The 20,057-nt window shown below is 36.6% G+C and overlaps 1 protein-coding gene and 1 long non-coding RNA gene across 3 annotated transcripts in view; one reads left to right on the top strand and one right to left on the bottom strand.

The window, feature by feature from the left end:
- Positions 1 to 17,043, bottom strand: part of WDR11 (WD repeat domain 11) — a 61,166-nt gene extending 44,123 nt beyond the window's left edge. The window contains exons 1-9 of one of the 2 annotated variants that reach the window (XM_017872284.1): positions 16,713 to 17,043; positions 15,582 to 15,693; positions 9,436 to 9,589; positions 8,273 to 8,446; positions 5,650 to 5,836; positions 3,404 to 3,569; positions 2,847 to 2,961; positions 1,829 to 2,024; positions 1,431 to 1,534 (exon numbers count right to left, since the gene is read on the bottom strand). In XM_017872284.1, coding sequence (XP_017727773.1) covers positions 1,431 to 1,534; positions 1,829 to 2,024; positions 2,847 to 2,961; positions 3,404 to 3,569; positions 5,650 to 5,836; positions 8,273 to 8,446; positions 9,436 to 9,589; positions 15,582 to 15,693; positions 16,713 to 16,798 — 1,294 coding nt within the window. In that variant the 5' untranslated portion in view covers positions 16,799 to 17,043. Of the gene's footprint in view, positions 1 to 1,430; positions 1,535 to 1,828; positions 2,025 to 2,846; positions 2,962 to 3,403; positions 3,570 to 5,649; positions 5,837 to 8,272; positions 8,447 to 9,435; positions 9,590 to 15,581; positions 15,694 to 16,628 lie in introns of both variants that reach the window. The other variant, XM_017872285.1, reaches the window with a different exon arrangement.
- LOC108529772 (uncharacterized) overlaps positions 17,039 to 20,057 on the top strand; it is an 88,891-nt gene continuing 85,872 nt past the window's right edge. Inside the window, exon 1 of the long non-coding RNA XR_001885665.1 lies at positions 17,039 to 17,521. This is a non-coding gene — a long non-coding RNA (uncharacterized LOC108529772). The remainder of the gene's footprint in view (positions 17,522 to 20,057) is intronic.

The following is a 20,057-nucleotide window of genomic DNA, read 5'->3' on the forward strand; positions in this document are numbered from 1 at the left end:
AAATGGAGATAATATTACTTACAATGCAAAGTTGTAGCAAGGTAATACATAGAATATTTAGCACAGCACTTAACACAGTATTAAGTACCCAATAAATGTGATCTGATTAATGTAATTAATAATGTAATGCCTTTTTTTTTTTTTTCTTTGAGACTGAGTCTCGCTCTGTTACCCAGGCTGGAATGCAATGGTGCGATTTTGGCTCACTGCAACCTCCGCCTCCCAGGTTCAAGCGATTCTCCTTCCTCAGCCTCCCGAGTAGCTAGGACCACAGGCACGTGCCACCACACCTGGCTAATTCTTGTATTTTTAGTAGAGACAGGTTTCACTATGCTGGCCAGGCTGGTCTCGAACTCGTGACCTCAGGTGATCCGCCCACCTCGGCCTCCAGAAGTGCTGGGGTTACAGGAGTGAGCCACTGCACCCGGCCAATGCTCTTTCTAGTACATCACCTATCTAGCGTTTCAACAACAACAACAAAACCCTCCTAAATAATATCCGTTTTCAGTTACATTATGGTAGAATAAATAATAAAACAGAAAATCCTTCATAAACCATAGCAACAATTTTAAAAGAATTAGATGTCCAAATTGTTTTGCATATTTACAGTCTTACAATTTCAAGTAGCATAAAATTTGAAATCACAAATTCTCATTCTCCCTTTAATATATACTGGCCTCAAAATTAAATAACTTTGAACATTTTATTTCCAAAATGATTTGTTGAAAGAATCCCCAACATAAAAATAATTCATGTCAAAAAGTTAAAATAATCTTTTCTAACACTGCTCAGTTACTTTATTCCTTCAGTAAATATTTACTACAAAACAGGAATGCACAAGGTACTGTGCTGAATGCTGGGAAAGACAAAACTGAATCAAACACTGCACCACCCTTGTGATGCTTATAATTGATGAGATGACACAGAAGGAAAAAAACCCACACTTACAATACAGCTGATAACTGTTAGGAAAAACAAAAGAAGAGCATTTAAATTAGACTTGCGAGATTAAAGAAAACAACATCTGAGTTGAATTTTGAATTAGGAGCAGCAGAAAGGAAGTATGTACTTCTTTCCAAGCTGAGGAACCAGCAAAGAGCAAGGTCCTGAGTTGGCATGGCATAACAGCTCAGCACTGGCTCTAGGTCCAAAATCCAGATGCCTAACGTCATTGCTTTCATTACACCAGTGTCTCATGAATGAATGTCTTCTATTTCTAACATCTATACTGCAAACCTATGCTACTTTAGGCACTTTTCTACTTCAGTATTTTAAACCCCACTGATTCATTTAGGAAAGAATGATTCCATGTTCTAGTTTTCTCAAGCATTAACTTTTTTGACTTTAAAATGATTACAAGTGAGTGATTCTATGAATTTTGCCCTTCAGAAAGGATACTTAACATGGAGTTAGAAGGGAAAAAAGCTTACCAATCATGTTATCTAAGGAAAGGTCTGGGAGTTTATTCTGTAGCACTCCTACAGGAATTCCACAGAAAGACACTGGTGAATATAAAGGTGACACACCAGAACTACTGCAAAGACATAACAATTAGAAGGTTTTACATATTTAAAATCTATATTACGTATTAGGAATTCAAATTATTAAGTACAGATCATGGCATTCTATTTTTGTATTATTCATTCATCTTACCCATAGGTGAAATAGCTCTAGCAGATTTACATAATTCCCTAATAACCTAAAGCCTTAATTATTACCTTAAAATATTTTATAGGAAACCAGCCCTCCTATTTTTATGATTATGGAAATTTTTTATAAAAAAAAAAAAAAAAAAAAAAACCCAAAACCATGATCCTGTTGAATTTACCTGTTCCGTGTATTTCGATTACAAACTGCAGACTTGAGTTCCCATATCATGACCCTGCCATCACTCACTACGAGGGCTGCTGCATTCTCATTGACAGGACAGCACACCATACTGAAGGGACGGACGGTTTTTGTCACCCTGATTGCATCACACTGGCTTCGTAAATCATAGGTAAGCTCCTGAACTGGATCTGGATCTTCACATAAAATTGTTTTAAATATCAGAAAGCAGCCATATCAATACCACTACTGTTTGTTTTAATTTAAATAAAACCTCAACTAAATTTGGGTATCACTCCTTCACGAATGCAGTGTCAAGCATGGCTTCACTTTTTACAATTGCTAAATGTTTTCTGAATATAAAGATAGTTCACTTAATGATTGTACTAAGTTTAATCTCCAAAATAACAACTATAATCAAGATATCTTGTTTTCAATATTTTAAAATAAAGTCAATGCTTTGAAAAGGATCAACAGTGATATATAATTAATGAATAAATTTCCATCACAATTTGTAGTAGTCTATAAGCCTGAAAATAACTGTACTTTCCAAAAGACATGAAAATCACTTTGATCTTTACACAGTATATAATTTCACAACAACATTATTTCCATTCTCCGAGACAAGACTGACTTGACAACTGAGACTTAGTAACCTCTGTCACTTTACAATGGAAGTTCTTACAGCCAACAAGTCAAGGGGGTATAATAATAAAGGCACACAAGGTTGGACTTGCACTGAAAAAAAATTCCAAAAGATAGTATCAACTTGGCTCATGGATATGATCAAGAAACACAAAACTTTACTCTCTTTGATGTATACAGGAGGTGCACTTTTTTAACATCAAGAGATTAATCTTGGGCTTATACTTTTTTATGTCTCTTATTATAACCATATTTTAAACTTCCTCAAGGCAAGGAGTATCATTAACTCTATACCTTGGCTAGTATTTACCACATCAAGCTTTATAAAATAATTTTGAAGAAAAATATAACATTATTGTGAGACAGAAACTTACCTGGTTCCTCATTTGAAGTGGTAAAAATGTTATTATAAGATCTTCGAACACGTAAAGTTATACAACCATTTTCATGTAGACAAAATAAACCATCACGCTGAAAGCAGGGTATTACCTTTAAATAGATGATTTATTTATTTTTTAAAACACAATAGATTAATAAAGTATATACTGTGAAACTCAAACTCATATTTAGGTAATATGGGTGAAAGAAAAAAAAAAAAAGAAACAAAAATAGACAAATCTCCAAACTTTAAAACTAAATGTACATTTAAAATATCCATTTATAATTCTAAAACAATTTGTCTTTATCCATGTAACTTAAATAGTTCAATAAATATCTCAGGATCAGTCACAATTTCTAGGATAAATCAAACCAATCAAAAGTACAGAAAAAAACTCAATCTAAAATCAATCTAAAATAGTGTTGTTAGTCTTTCAATAAATCAAAAAAAGAAAGTGGAGAACTGAAGACAAGACTTACGCGAGATTATGGCCTTTTTTTAATATAACACTCTCAATAATTTTGAGTAATATAATTTATGAATTGTAGATACCTGTAAAAACGGAACTCCTGTGCGTTCTATTGCAATCACACCCACTGTCTGATTCACCTCAAGGTCAAGGATTAAAATCTCTCGAGGATAGAGCAACAACATGTGATTCCTTTTTGAAGGCAGGTATGCCAACTGAAGGCAATCATTGAGAGTTATGAATTCAGCACTGGAAAAAGTAAACATTTACTTGGGTCAAAGATTTCATTTATATGAGAGCTAATAAAAGATTTAATTTTGTACTTTACACATAAAATTGACAATAAAATGTACAACTCTTCCCTGAAATGACCAACATGGGTTGGTATCCAAAACTTAAGACCTCTACTACGTACCAAAATCCAAACGATAATAATGTTGTATAGGACAGGTAGAAATGTCAGTGTTTCTAAGTTTTTGAAATATTAGTAAAGTAGTATAATATTATTAAGTCTATACAAGACATTGTAAATGATGATATAATAATAGCTGGCATGGATAAGAGTTTTATTTTACTTTTACTTTGTCATTAAAAGTACTAGACAAACTGTTAAAATCAAGACTCAGGATGAAAACATCAACATTTAGGGTAATTAGGGCCCCTGGACCAGGAGTTACTGGACTATCTGTATGGTTTTGGGTAAGTAACTTCCCCTTGGCTGCCTTCATTCACTTTTAAGCTGTCTTAAATCTTTTTTGAGACAAAGTTTCACTTATATTACAGCATTTTCTTGTGTGTAAATAAAACAGGTCAAATGACAAGGATTTTAAGAGATTGTTAGGGTCTGAAAAATCATTTTAATAATTTGTGATTGTTGCATACATTTAATCACCTTTTCTATATTAAATATATTTCAATAGGAATAGACATACAATTATGTCTATGTACTATTTTCACTTTACATACTAATTTTATTAAAAGGCTTTGAAATTTAAAGTAAAGTTAGTTTACAAAACTAGAAAGAGACATTTTTATTGCATTAAAATCCTGACTGCCATGTCCTAGTTAGGTGAGCTTGAGTAATTGTATTTAAATTGGTGTGGGACTCAGTTTTCCTTATTTGTAAAATGGGAATATTACTACTGCCAGAATTGTAGTAAGAGTACATGAATTAATAGATGTGAAAGCACCCAGAGCAGTTCTACATGAAGAAATAATGTATTTCCCCAATAATTCATATGAGAGAAAACTTAAGAAATATAAAACATAAAACTATTCAGACTGCCAAATAATTTCTTGTTTATGAGAGGGAATACATAAAAATAGAAAGTTCTCTTAAGATACTTAAGAAGTAATCTTAGGTCATTTTGGCACAGGGTGAGAAAGAAATTAACTAGTGAGCTTAACCAGCCTACGGTTTAATATATAAAAGTAATACTTACACACGTGCAAAATGTATTTGTAGAGCTATTTGTACCACATATTTTTCAAGTAGTTACTTACCAAGCCTAGACAGAGTAATCTTGGCATACTAAAAATAAAGGCTATCTGAAAATGAATGCCAAAACAAATTAAAAAAGCCTGCCAAAGCAATAATATACAGATTATAGCTACAGGAAAAAGAAAGAAACCTATTTCGAATACATCAAATTACTTAAAATAAACTTTTATTCAGTTGTAATTTTTTAAGCAATAACAGCCGACATCTTCTAAATAAATGACTAAGTATCAATTATATGCTTTACTTACATTATTGGATCTATTGATCTTTAAAACAACCCTACGAAATACTTTAAAGCGTTACTTTAGAGACTGGGAGAGAGAAATCTGAGTAAGATTAAAGTAGTTTCTCAAAGTCACATAACTACAGCCTCTCCCGGAGCCTTGACTCTTAACCAGGATGGGAGACATCTTTACCTGCATAAGAAAAACACTCCGATTTCACTGCTTAATGAGAATGCACAGCACTTAAGTCAGGAAAATGTATTTAAAATGAGTATCCAGCTTTTGTGCCCAAACTTTTAATGCATTCAATGACCCAAACTTTAGGATCATCACGATTTTCACAAGTAAAAATCAGAATTCACAAATTTTAATCTATAAAAGTCAGTGGGGAAGTTGAGCACAGTTAGTGGAAACAAAGCCAATGTTAAATGCTGAATCTCCTCTTAGGGCAGGGAACAAAATAAGTATTTTTTTCCTCTAATAAATTCAAAATTAGAAATGAGAAAAGTGAGATTAAAAAAAAACAGTCTTTGTACATCTCCAAAAATGATGCTTTCATATAGGATAAGTAGATGAATGTTGTTATTTTACACTTGTAACTTACCTAGGTTTCTCTTGAGTGATTAAAATTTTTACTTTATTTAGAGCTTTCTTGGCACCTGTGGCTGTGGCCAGCTTGTTGTGAGCTGGGCTAGAGTGTGGGCTGGATATGTAAACTTTTTTCCCAGGGCCTGAGGGAGGCTTGGATGGGGAGAAGTCTGAGATGAAAACAATACCCTCGCTGGTGAGCACTATATTGAGAAAAGCAAAATTCTGATTAAAGTTTAATCAAGTTTAGCATACAGTTTTATACCAATACAATTTTGAGAGCAATATAATGATAATTTTAATAATATGTAACTGGCAATGTTACACAGTCATAACATAATGGGAATGTTCTCCAAGCTGAAGAGAAACAGGTGGTCCATTACAATTCATCAGAGGCCTCCAAGCTTGGCATTCTAAATTATTCTTATATTAAAAAGATAACATAAGGTTATTGGCAGAAAGAACAAGTGTTTGTTCTTCTAAATAAATTCAGTGCATGGACTTTCATTAAAAATCTTTCCTTATTATCCTAAGCACTTTGTGAGGTAGAGGCGAGCAGACCATGAAGTCAGGAGTTCGAGACCAGCCTGATCAACATGGTGAAACCCCGTCTCTACCAAAAATACAAAAATTAGCCAGGCGTGGTGGCACACACCTGTAATCCCAGCAACTCAGGAAAGTGAGGCAGGAGAATTGCTTGAACTGGGAGGCGGAGGTTGCAGTGAGCCGAGATAGCACCACTGCACTCCAGCCTGGGTGACAGAGCGAGACTCCATCTCAAAAAAAAAAAAAACCAAAAAACAAAGAACAAAAAAAAACTTGAACATATCCCATAAGTTCAAAAAAAACAACAAAAAAAAAGCCTTACTTAAGAGGCTCTGCATATCACAATTAGCTAAGTTCAAATATTTGATTTGATGATACCAAATTTTTATCCTGAGCTACTCAGTCTAAATATATTTCCTTTTTCTTCTCAAGCATCAGATCGAACCTTGAGATGATTAAAGAATATTATTTTCCCTTAATATTTAGAAAAAAAAAGTAGTGGACCCACAGTGACTTACTAAGTGTACATGAAACAAAAATAGTCAAGGAAGGAGCACCATATTTAGCAATACAAATTATGCCTTTTTATGACTGAAAAAATGATCTCCCTCAACAAGGGGCTAATACTGGAAGATATGAGCAGAAAAACCTTACTACCCTGGGTCCCGGCCCTTAGCAAGGCTTCTCTAAGCACAGGGAACAAAGGCGCATTCAAGAGTTATGACAGCCCTAGCAGCACATTCAATCTGAGTAAACCAAAGGTGTTAGGTCAGCTGACACTCTGAAACACACAATGCTTTCATCAACCAAATTGCAGAGATGTAAAGAGCTGATGCAATCAAGTTAGCTGAAAGTCTTGCTGCCTTTTCAGGTTCCAGAACTCATCCTTCAAGGTCCCCTTTGCCTCCCTTCCTTTGTGATGTCTTTCTTCCCTGACTCTGCCAACTGGGCCAGCCCTCCTAGGTGTTTCCCCAGCACTGCACCTAAGTGAGCAAACTGGTGACCGAGTGAGTGTATGTATGCACACGTTCATATACATTTATATACATAAAAGCCTAAACACATTGTAGCATATTTATACAGCCACATTTCCCATGTTATTATAATTTCGCCTTGTCTGCCTTTCTTTTCCTCCTTTAACATATGCAGACACACACATGCCCCTCAATAAAAGTTGATGGGTAAAATAATTTTGAGTCATTCAAATCCAGGAAAAACATTTCTTACCATAGCTAATTTCCTTACCTCCTTCACATTTCTGATCATTATCAAAGTGAAGCCTACTTTGACCACTTTATCTCATACAACTTGCATGCTCTCATCCCCCAGTCTTCTGCATCCCCTTTATCCTGTCTTTATATCACCTGTCACCTCTTACTACACTAGAATTTATTAATTCATTGTGTTCATAGTTTATGATATGACTTCTTCTCACTAGAATGCAAACTCTGTGAAGGTTCCTGCCTTCTGGGTTCCGAGACATCTTGGTTCCCAGAAGAGTAGTAATAGCGCAAGAAATATCTGTTGGATGATTAAATATTTTCTAAACAATTTAGCCATAAAAATATCTAAAACAAATCTCATTTTAGACCATTAGCTCAGGAAAACATTTAATATTAGCAAAACTACCTCTGCAAGAAAAAATTTGCTTAGGCTTATTTCTTCTTTACATGCATCTGTTTATGGCACTCAAAATGAATGGCGTGAATTAGTACAATTTTTTAAAAAGCAAGAACTTAACTTGGCCACAGACTGAATGAAACCCTTGATTCAAGTTATTTAAATGTTCTTAGAAAAACTAATTAAGTCTGGAGTGTCAAAGTCACTCTCTGTCCCTGGCTAGTCTAATACTATTTACAAATTCAACACAGAGAAGGTGTAGCTTGCTGATTTAAACTTTTAATTATCACATTTGCAAAGGATTGAGTTTATGTATTAGGAGCTGCAGATATATGGACTAGACATGCTTCTCCACTTTACTCAGTCATTTTAACATTATAGATGTATAATGTGTGTGTGTGTATATCTCATGTACATAGCATTACTATATTATAAATATCTCAACTCGTTTTCCACAAACAACTGTTACTCACAAGTTAAATGTGAGGGGTCGAAAGGGTCAAAAGAAAAAGAAAGCATGTTATCTGCGTAGCTCTTCTTCCACAGTTTGGTGCCAGTGTCGGCATTCCAGAGCACAATGTAATTCGGTGGGTGGATGGCAAGCAGTAAATCGCGAGAAGCATCTTGATTCCACAACCACTGAACATCTGCAAAGACCGGATAAAGACAGGCAAAATTCAGAAACGACACTCTCCAAAAGCCTTGGCTAACTTATCCTTGATGTTTAGTTTTTTAAATATAATCCTTAAAAACTTAACCACCAGCCCCAAATGTGACGTGTGTGTGTGTGTGTGTGTCAAGATTCCAGGAAAAAAAAAACTTATTTTATATAAAAATAAGTTGTCTGGTTAAAATCTCAAGGTCAAAATTTTGAAGTAATCTGAAATATCACTTCAAAGAAAATAAAAAGCAATTTGCCCTAATCATTACTTAAAACTATAAAATCAATATGAAACTCTCCTAGCCACAACCAAGATGTCAGACTTTCCTAATGTTTCTGTGGAATTACTTAATGGAACTTTACAGTTTTCATGGTTTTCAAAAAATAAACAGAATATGTAAAGATCCAGTTCAGTACCTAGTACACAGTTAAGTATTTAATAAATATTTTTTAAATAGTCATTTAAAAAATTCATTCAGTCAAGAGAGCCACTAGAGGATTTGAGTCTAAAGAATACTGTACTGGTTTTAGGTCAGTAACATGAAATGAGCAAATAAGCATTCTATATGAAAATGAGAACAAAATTTTGTTCACCTCTGTTAATGAACAAATTACTTAATGTAGAGTAAGCACTGATGGCTAGTTCCTAACAGCAGTGGCCAACTTGCCTTATACTGTAGCTTAGATTATAAGATTGTAACACTTAATTTTTCTTATCATGCTTGACTGAGGCTGATATTGAAATTAATGAGTTTTACCAAAGCACAAATCAGTTGAGATTTGAAGAAATACGCCTAGAAGTTTATTAATAAGGAAAGAAAGCCAGATTTAGATCAGTAGAAAAGGCAAAACATAATCAAGAGCTAACTTGGAATTGATAAAATTAAATCAACGGGGGAAAACCCCCAAAACCAAAAAACCGCTCCAAGAGTAAGTATATCAACATGCCCACTTAGGTGAGCAGACTTTCCTCACCCTGGATAGGCTTGGCATGCTCTTGGATCTCACACTGAGCTACTCCTGCTGCTACATCCCAGACGATGATCTTCCCACTGACATCAGCAGAAGCTAACCGCAAGCAATATGGTGAGCCAATGTTATGGTGATAGTTTTCCCTGGCCCATTTAACCTAGTATCAAGAAGAAATCAAATCAAGTAAATACCTGCACTGGATGAAACGGAACATAATTTTCACAAAACATCAACCAGAACCCATACTACATTTACATTATATAAATATTTAGCAAGAATAAACAGAAAACTGGTTTTCATTTTGAAGGCAGCATTTTGTTACTTTGGTATATATTTTAACTGCAGTTAAAAAATTGTTTTTTAACACATCACAATGCACCTGCTTTAAAATATGAAAAATGATTCACAGCCTTAATATTTTGGGAAACTTAGGTTAAAACCCCAAGATGCCTTGGAAATCAGTTTTCCTAAAATCTAATTTATGACAAAATACCTAAAATCACATTTAGCAGAATGTTTTTTCTGTATTCTAGTCTCCTAACTAAAAGGGGACAACTTAGAAACACAAAAACCTTGCAGAGGGAAAGTTAGGAGAAGGCAAAGGTAAACGAAAAACTCTAGCTGTCTCCCTCTTTCACAAAATATTAAGTTTTCTCTAAAAAAAAAAATGCTTCATGCCTCTAGCAACAATATTAAGAATAGAATTTTTAAAATAAAAAACACAAGAACTCCAGGGCAAATCTGATTAAATTCTTGAACAATGAATACTGACAGAGTAAGGGATAAATTTCATAGTCCTCACTAGGAGTAAGGCGTTCCCTGGTCACTACTACCCCTCTCTTCTCAGTATCCTGCTTATTTTCTTCAAAGCATTAACTACACAATTTGTACTTATTACTTTTTGCCTGTTCATGAGTCCATCAACTGTCGGTTCCATAGGGCAGACCATGTAGTCTCTGTTCGCATTTCTATCTCAGACTTAGTACAGTGTCCAAAGCTCCGCTTAATAAGTAGATTTAAATACCACAAATCTATAAATATATACAAATGTATATATCTATACATGTGTATAGAGATAAATACACTCATATATAATGCTAAGGTAGGAAAGTAAGCCAACCAGTTGCAGTAGTATTCATGAAAAAGATGGAAACAGCGTTTTCTGAAAATGAGTGTGAATAGGCCTTAAGGTTTTCCTGGAATAGATCTTTTGCTCAGGCAAAAATTTTTAAATGAAGTGTGTATGTGTATATATGCATACGTATGTGTGTATGTATATTTGTATGTGTATATGTTTGAATATGTATCAGTTCATAGGTATAGAATGTGTATGAATAGAATATGTATAGTGTATATATGTGTATACAGTCAATTCTAGTTATTTATAGATTCTGTATTTGTCCATTTACCTACTCACTAAAATTTGCAACCTCAAAATCAATACTTGCAGTGCTTTTATGGACAAGTGCAGAATGGTGAAAAAATGTCACCCAACATACATGTGCGTTCCCAGCTAAAGTCAAACAAGAATTCTTGCTTTAGTTTCTACAATTGCAAAACAAGTGTTCATGTCATGATTTATTTAGTACCACATTTTTCACATTTTTGTTCTTTTTGCTGGTGATTTAACTATTTAAATAGGTCCCCAAGCATAGTGCTTCTACTGTTTCTAAGTATGAGAAGTTGTGATGTGTCTTACAAAACATACATATATATGTGATGAGCTTTGCTCAGGCATGTGTTGTTGGCTATGAGTTCAATGTTAGTAGATCAATCGACATATTAAATAATATGTCTTTAAATGGAAACACATATAAAGCAAAGTTATGTATTGATCAGTTGATGAAAATGTTGTGACCAGAGCCTCACAAGAACCTAACCCCTAGGAGCAAAGAAAGTTTCAGTATTCACTAATTCAGTGTATGCAACAACTTCACAGAATATAGCTATCATGAATAACAAGAATTGACTGTCTCTATGTGTACATATATGTTTGTATATGTGTATATATTTGTATATGTATGTGTTGAATCCCATTTAGGTAAATTCCAAGCCATGTATATATATATATATTTTTAATAATCAAAATATTGAAAACCAAGGTTAAGGAAATCTTGAAGGTAATCGGAGGAAAAAAGAAATAATGCTGAGAAACAAAGACAAAAATTTCTCATCAGAAACTATGTCAGCTGGAAGATAGTGGAGTGATTTTGTTGTTGTTTTTTTTGAGACAGAGTCTCACTCTGTTGCCTAGGCTGGAGTGCAGTGGCACCATCTCGGCTCACTGCAACCTCCACCTCCCAGGTTCAAGCTGTTCTCCTGCCTCAGCCTCCCAAGTAGCTGGGACTACAGGTGTGCACCACCACGCCTGGCTAATTTTTGTATTTTTAGTAGAGATGAGGTTTTGCCTTGTTGGCCAGGCTAGTCTCAAACTCCTGACCCCAGTGAGCCATCGACCTCAGCCTCCCAAAGTGCTGGGATTGCAGGTGTGAGCCACTGTGCCTGGCCAATGGAGTGATATTTGTAAAGTACTACTAGAAAAAAAAATTGTAAGCCCAGAATTCTACATCCTTTGAAAATTATCTTTCAAAAACAAAGGTGAAATACTTTCTCAGAGAAATAAAAGCGAAGAAAATCAACCAGTATTAGACAGGCACTTCAAGAACTTACAGTAAATTCTTCAGTAGATGGGAATATAATACCAGACTGAAACTTGGACCTACATAAAGAAATAAAAGCTCCAGAAATGCCAAGGGGCAGTGTAGGGGAAAGGAAACAGAGAGGGAAAGAGAAGGTAAATATATTTTTTCCAAAACACCCTATACTTTACATCAGACTTGATGAAGGGCTGAATGCTTTCCCCCTAAGCTCAGGAACACGACAAGAGTACCCTCTCACTACTCCCATTCATTGTAGCAGAAGTCCTAGCCAATGCAACATGGCAAGAAAAAGAAATAGAAGACACAGATTATCAAAGAAAACATTAAACTGCAGTCACTTGCAGTGACGTGACTGTCTACTTTGAAAAATTCACCCAAAATTACTATTAAATAGATCTAAGTGAAGGTAGCTAGATTACAGAATATAGGTCAATAAACAAAATTAATTGTATTTTCCCTACTTCACATCATATATAAAATTAACTCAAAATGGATTAAAAGCTAAAGCTCTAAAATTCTAAGAAAAAACCAAAGGTATATATCTTCTTGATATTGGAGAAAGCAATGGTTTCCTGGATATGACACAAAAAGTACAAGCAACAACAATACAAAATAATAAATTGGACTACATCAAAATGAAAAAGTTTTGTTCTTCAAAAGACACCACCAAGAACGTAAAAAGATAACCCACAAATTGAGAGAAAATATTTGTAAATCATGTATCAATCAAGGTCCAAAAATATGACATGAAAAATTCTAGAAATAAACAATTCATAAATTATGCACTTTTCTGAATAGCATGATGAAATCTCCCACTGTCCTGTTCCATCCTGCCTCAATCATAAATCAACCCTTTGTCCAGAACATCCATGCTTTATACAGCACTTGCCCTTAGCAGCCACACTGATTATCAGATCAACTGTTGTGGTATCTCAGTGCTACATTCAAATAACCCTTATTTTACTTTATAATACCCCCAAAGTGCAAGAGTAGTAATGCTGATGTATTGTTATAACTGTTATCCTTTATTATTATTAGTTATTGTTGTTAATCTCTTATGCCTAATTTATAAACTTGATCATAGGTAAGTATGTATGAGACAAAACAGTATATACAGGGTTCGGTTTATAAACTTTATCATAAGTAAGTATGAGAAAAAACACAATATATATATAGGGTTTGGTACTATCCAGGGTTTCAGGCATCCACTGGGGTCTTGGAACATTTCCTTTCTGGATAAGGGAGGACTACTGTGCACAAAGAAATCTTACAACTCAATTATAAAAAGATAAATAATATAATTTTAAAATGGGCAAAGGACCTGCATAGACATTTCTCCAAAGAAGATATACAAATGGCCAATAAGCACATGAAAAGATACTCCACTTTAGCCATCAGGGAAATGCAAACCAAAGCCACAATGAGAATCAATTCATACCCATTAGGATGGTTATAATCAAAAGAACAGAGAATAGCAAGTGTTAGTGAGGATTTGGATAAATTGGACTCCTCATACATTACCAATGGGAATGCTAATTTGGAAAACAGTCCAGCAGTTCCTCAAAAAGTTAAACAGAGTTACCATATGAGTCAGTAATTCTACCCCTAGAAATATACTCAAGGTAAATGAAAACACAAGTTCACACAAAACTTGCACATGAATGTGCAAAGCAGCATTATTCGTAACAGGCAAAAATTACAAAATATCCAAACGTCCATGAATAAAATAAATGTGATACATCCTTACAGTGGAATATTATTCATCAGTAACAAGGAACAGAGTATTGATATATGCTACAACACAAATGAACCATGAAAACATTATGCTAATTGAAAGAAGTCAGGCACAAAAGACCACAAATTATATGATTCAATTTATATAAAATGTCCAGAATGGGCCAGTCTACAGACACAGAAAGGAGATCAGCGGTTGCCAAAGGATGAGGGAAATGGGGAAAATGCAAAATGACTGCTAGTGGATACACGGTTTCTTTTTGAGGTAATAAAGTCCATTGTAATTGTGGCTGCATAACTGTGAATATACTAAAAATCATAGAATTGTGCATTTTAAATGAGTAAATTTTATGGTATGAGTATCTCAATAAAGCTATTATTTAAAAAAGAAAAAGAAAAAGACTCCAAATCTCTATGTCTAATCCTGACCTCTCTCCTAAAGCTTGGATCACTATAATGCAATATATTACAGGCACCTCAGACTTTGCTGTTGAAAACCTAAGATTCACTGACTTCACAGATGCTTACCTCTGATAACTAGAAACACTGTCATTCAATTACACCAAAAGAAACCTTGGAGTCACTCTATTCTCTTACTCTCCTTTATACTGATCACTATAAAGGCTATCAGGTTTATCTCTTAGGCAGCTCTTAAATATGACTTCTCCATGCCCCAGCTTTATTTTAGGCCCTTAGAATTTCCCGCCAAAATTACTGCAAAAGTCCCCTAAATGATCTTACTGCCTCCAGTCTTGCATTTCTCCAGCAGATCCTCCACTGCTGCCAGAGTTTTTCTAAGATGCAAATGTGGTCACATCAATCTCCTACTTAAAAATCCAAACTCCTGCTGGGCGCGGTGGCTCATGCCTGTAATCCTAGCACTTTGGGAGACCGAGGCAGGTGGATCACAAGGTCAGGATATCGAGACCATCCTGGCTAACATGGTGAAACCACGTCTCTACTAAAAATACAAAAAATTAGTCGGGTGTGGTGGCGGGCACCTGTAGTCCCAGCTACTCAGGAGGCTGAAGCAGGAGAATGGCGTGAACCCGGGAGGTGGAGCTTGCAGTGAGCTGAGATGGTGCCACTGCACTCCAGCCTGGGTGACAGAGTGAGACTCCTTCTCAAAAAAAAAAAAAAAAAAATCCAAACTCCTTCATAATCTTATAAAACTTTCAGAACAGACAGCTGAATCTCTCTGGCTGCCTCTTATTCCATCACTCTTACAAGTGTGCCATCTTTATGGCACGCTACTTACTTCTGTGTATATTCTTGCTCTTCCCTGCAATGCTCCTTGTCAATTTTTTACTTGGCTAACTACTGTCTACTAGTCTTGAAACTGAAAAAACGTCTGTGACTCTCCTCACAACCAGGCAATGTGAAGCTCCTCTGTTTTCTCACAGCGTGTTAAGCAAGTCTCACTTATCACACTACCACACCTTACAAGATGGAGAATTATCTCCATATCCATAGCACATGCTAAGTGCTCAAAACTAAAGAATGACTGAGTGGTCTTGTAAATGGTAGAACTGGTGTCTTTCATTTGCCTTAAAATGATCTAACAACTAGCATTTAATAACTCATCCTGTATTGACATTAAGTCATATATATGAAAATTCTAGGCTACCCCAAATAGATTGTTATATTTAAAAGCTATTCAACACTTACACGTAAGACTTAATGAGAGCTTAGTGATACACAGTATTAAACTTTAGACTAGACAACATGTTAGGGTCAAAGTGGGATTTTACTTACCTTGACAACATCAGCTTTATGCTTTTCTAAAACTTGAAGAGTTTGGGCAGTAATGGAATCAATCACTACCACAAGTGAATGACATCCATAAGCAATTAAACCTTGCCAGCCCCTAGCAAAACAGTAATGTTAAATTTTAAGTACAGAACAAAGCAGGACAACTTCTTTCTTGCCAAGCCTAAATAAATGATAAATCTAATTCATATGTACCACCATTAATAAAATCATTTAAACCCAAAGGCCAGTATTTATCATTATCCTATTTGAATAAAAGACCTCGCTAAGCTTAAAAGGCTTGTTGAAATTCACTTTTCATTCGGATAAAAAAAGTTCTAAAAGATACGAAAACAGAGACCCGAGGACATAAAAAGGAACTTGTGCCCTCTGATTGTTTTTGTGGGCATACGTCTTTCGCTTACCCGATTTCTAATCCTTAGTATCCACAATGTGCCTGGGGATACCGCAACGAACCCCTGTATTTCCAACTAAATCAAATGACAAACACTGCACAAGACGTTTCAGTCCTCCTAAGAACATCCCACAGCCACAGAATTTTGCCTTACATTTGTCTAATGAGTAATTTTCAGAGCTGCAGTGGTAATTTATAGTGAAAGCATACAGTAATAGAGACGACCTGTTGAAGACAGGAATGTCCTACACAGGAGGAGCCCGAAAAGAGAAGGTGAAAAGGGCAGGTGAGAGAACAGGCGCCTAGCACAGGGTCTGGCACATTGTTTAAGGAAAACAGGAATACAAGAGAAAGAAAAAGAAAAGACAGCATGGGAAAGAGAAAGTGGACAGGGAATTAATGGTGGAGAGAGAGAAACCTGTAAGCTGGAGAAGAGGTAAAGAGAGGGGAATGGAATGGCAAAAGGGCAAGGTGCAGAGAAAACAGCAGAGAAATAGGCGAGAAAGAGAGGAAATGTATTTGCATGGGGGAATTTCCCACACGGGGCTATTATCACTTTTGTAACAACAAAAATCCACCAACTAAAAGCAATCTCATTGTGTGAGGGCGGCTGCCTGTCTTAGCGAGGCCAAACTAACCAGGGGGTGAAACCTCTTGTTCTTCCCCCTTCCCCTCACACGTTCCTGGCCGATCCTGGCGACCTGGAAGCCCGGCGCCCTCACCAGTCCACCGCCGCCTTGTTGTGGGCGTTGAGGGCTCCCGTGAGGGTGCGCGCCGACACCTTGAAGTTCACTGTGTAGGGCAACATCCCGGCTGCCAGCCCAGGACCTCGGCGCTGACCCGCAACCAGGAAACGGCGGACACGTGCTTCCGTTCCAAACAGAGTCCGGGTGGCCCCCTGGGCGCCGCTGTCAGGTTCCGCTGGATTCAAGTTCTACAGGCTCCGGGTTCCACCGCTCCCGGATTCCATCGCCCCCAGGTTCCGTTGCTTTCAGTTTCCTAGGATCCCAGGTTCCGCACTCTCCAGAGTTCCGCCGCTTAGGCCGTTGTGCTAATCTGCGACAGCCGGGGCTGTGTTTGGAAGAAGAGGCGCTGCCTCCAGTCAAGTCTGTTTTTTTCAGGTCGGGACTGTAGGCCTTTGTGCCCTGCTGGAAATCGTGAAAAGCAAGAGAGAAGAGTCCCAGTTATTCTTTCTGCCTTTGATAAGTGAATTTAGGGCAACTACTAGCGCCAGTAGGCATGGGGGATCTACGGATCAAGAAGTCACAAAGTCTCCGCTCTCGTGGAGTTTACAGAGAATAATGAATGAGATTAAGAAATGAATGAGATTAATTGAATGAAATTGCCGGACTGAATGAGGTGAATGGCCCGAATATAAACAATTTCCAAATACAGATAACACTGCATATCTGGTGTTGGCAATACTCCCTTCACACTTGAGGAAGAAGCACTATGTCTGGGGCCAAGTGTGACCCTTTGTCTGTTGTTGGGGTACCTTTCATTTCGCACTTTCTCCTCTGCTGCTCTCCAGGTCAGACCCAATCCCTCCCTCCTTTGTGCTCAGTGTTGGGTTTATACGCTTTAATTATAGCACTTAATGCAATGATTTCTTTTCAGCGATGATATTTGCAGATGTGTGCATTGTGAGCTCCTTGAGCAACAAAAGGGACAACATATTGGTGATTTTTCATCACAGGCTTTTGTGTCTAGCTTACCACTCTTGTAAAACAGCTTTCTCAAAGATCACCTCATATCCTTTTAGTTATTCAAACCAATGATCATGTTTTGGCTTTTAGTTGATCATGTTTTGCCGCGGCTTCCCTTCCTTTCCCTTGTTGTCTTACCTTTCCTTACCCCACACCCTAACCTACTGATGTTTGCAGGCCACCAAATGTGCCCGTAACCACAGATCTAAATTTACCACTCTCTGATTAAAAATCTTCCATGCCTCCTGTGAGAAGATTGCTAATTGGTTCCCCAAATTCATTCTCTTTTTTTTCTTAGGGATAGAACTTCAGTTGATATCTAGGCACATTGTCCCTCCATTAAATGAGTACATTCCCCCACTCCCTTTACAACTAGACCCAGCCATGAGACTAAATAAATGAAAATGGAAGTGTTTCATAGTGACCTCTGAGTAGTCACTTTGCTGTTCTGAGCAATTTCAGTAGTTATACCTTATATTATGATTATCTTCAGATATATCTGTCTCAGAGGGGAGGCCAACACATTTTTAAGTAATCATAATATAGGAAAAATTACATATTCCCTAGTAGACTTAGAGTTCCTCTCATAAAGGAACAAAATCCTAGTCTTCCTTTTGCCCCAATGTCTGGCACCTTTCCTGGCATACAGTTGGTCTTCAACAAATGATTGACGGTGCAGGAGTTCCAAATGCCCAGTAAGCATAAGGTCAAACAGGCACAAAGTGACAATCAGGCATCAGCACAGTAGCTCACAGATGGGGGCAGGCAGCAGGTAACCAGCCCTCCCATCCCTCTGGTAAGAAAAAGCCTTTTGGAGAAAGAGAGATTAATTAGTTTAAATCTGCAAGCTACCTTGAAGATATGGATGTTGGATATGTAGGGCAAGGACAGGCTGGGTTTGGGACAGTAATGTATCTGCCATGATACAAGAGTGTGTAATTAAGTATGTTAATGGATTTTATGGCCTTCTCTGAAGCATCTCTCTTGGCCAGAGTGGAAGACAGAATATTGGACACGCTGGGCAATTGATCTCTTTAATAGGACAGAACTTATGCTCCTCTTTTATGCCTCAAAAGCTACCATTTCGCCCCATGCCTGATGACATAAACTCCAAAGCCTGGTAATGCACACTCAGGGCACCCTGCCACTGCTAAATCATTTGCATCCCTAAACTAGGACAACTTTTTTACCCTTTTCTTTTGAAGTCAGTGGAGATAAATGCATGTGAACTTCTGATTCCTATTTTGATTTGGTGGTGGAAACACGAGAAATGGAAGAAATAATATGTAATTGAATAAATTGCCTTACTTTATAAGTACAGTTGCTTCCTTTTGAGCACTCGCAAAGTGAATACTGTGATAAACCTTTTACCTGCATCATCTCATTTCATCTGCACAAAGTCACAAAGACTGTATTGTCACAAATATTTTCACAGGTTCACAGAGTTGCCCAAGTTTATACAGACAATAAAAAGCAGAGCCAGCATTGGAACCCAGGGGAGTCTGATTCTGAAACATATGCCTTTAACCACATTGCCTTCCATGTCATGTACTCCACAGCCCAGTTGGAAGAAACTCCAGCTGCCTGGGAAGCATGAGATTTAAAAAAAACAACAGCTTTGCTAAGACATAATTCACATACCATACAATTCATCCATCTAATTTGTTGTGTTTTAATATATTCACAGAGTTTAGCAACCATCACCATAATCAATTTCAGGACATTTTATCACTTCTAAAAGAAATCCTGTACCCATTAGCCGTTGCTCACCATTTTCCCCACTTGCCATCCCTGCTCATCTACTTTCTGTCTATATACATTTGCCTGTTCTGGACAGTTCATATGAAGGGAACCATAAAGCATGTAGTATTTTATGCCTGGCTTCTTCCGCTTACCATAACATTTTCAAGATTTGTCCATGTTGTATCATATATCAGTACTTTATTCCTTTTCACTGCTGAGTAATATTTCATTGTATGGATATACCATCTTTTATTTATTCAGTCATCAGCTGATAGGCATTTGGTTTGTTTCTGCTTTCTAGCTATTTCAAGTATGTTGCTATGGACATTCCTGTACATATTTTTTGTGTGAATATATGGTTTTAATTCTCTTGGGTATATACCTAGTAGTACAATTGCTGGCTCATATAAAAACTCTATATTTAACTTTTTGAGGAAACTGCCAGACTGTTTTCCAGAGACTGCACCATATTACATTTCTGTTAGCAGTGTGTAAGGATTCCAATCTCTCCAAATCCGGGTCAACACTCATTGTGATCTGTCTTCTTTATAATAGCCATCCTAGTGGGTGTGAAGTAGTTCTCATTGTAGTTTTTTTTTTTTTTTTTTTTTTTTTTTT

Source organism: Rhinopithecus bieti, unplaced genomic scaffold, assembly GCF_001698545.2.
Source record: "Rhinopithecus bieti isolate Rb0 unplaced genomic scaffold, ASM169854v2 scaffold_6710, whole genome shotgun sequence".
In the NCBI taxonomy this organism is placed as follows: domain Eukaryota; kingdom Metazoa; phylum Chordata; class Mammalia; order Primates; family Cercopithecidae; genus Rhinopithecus; species Rhinopithecus bieti.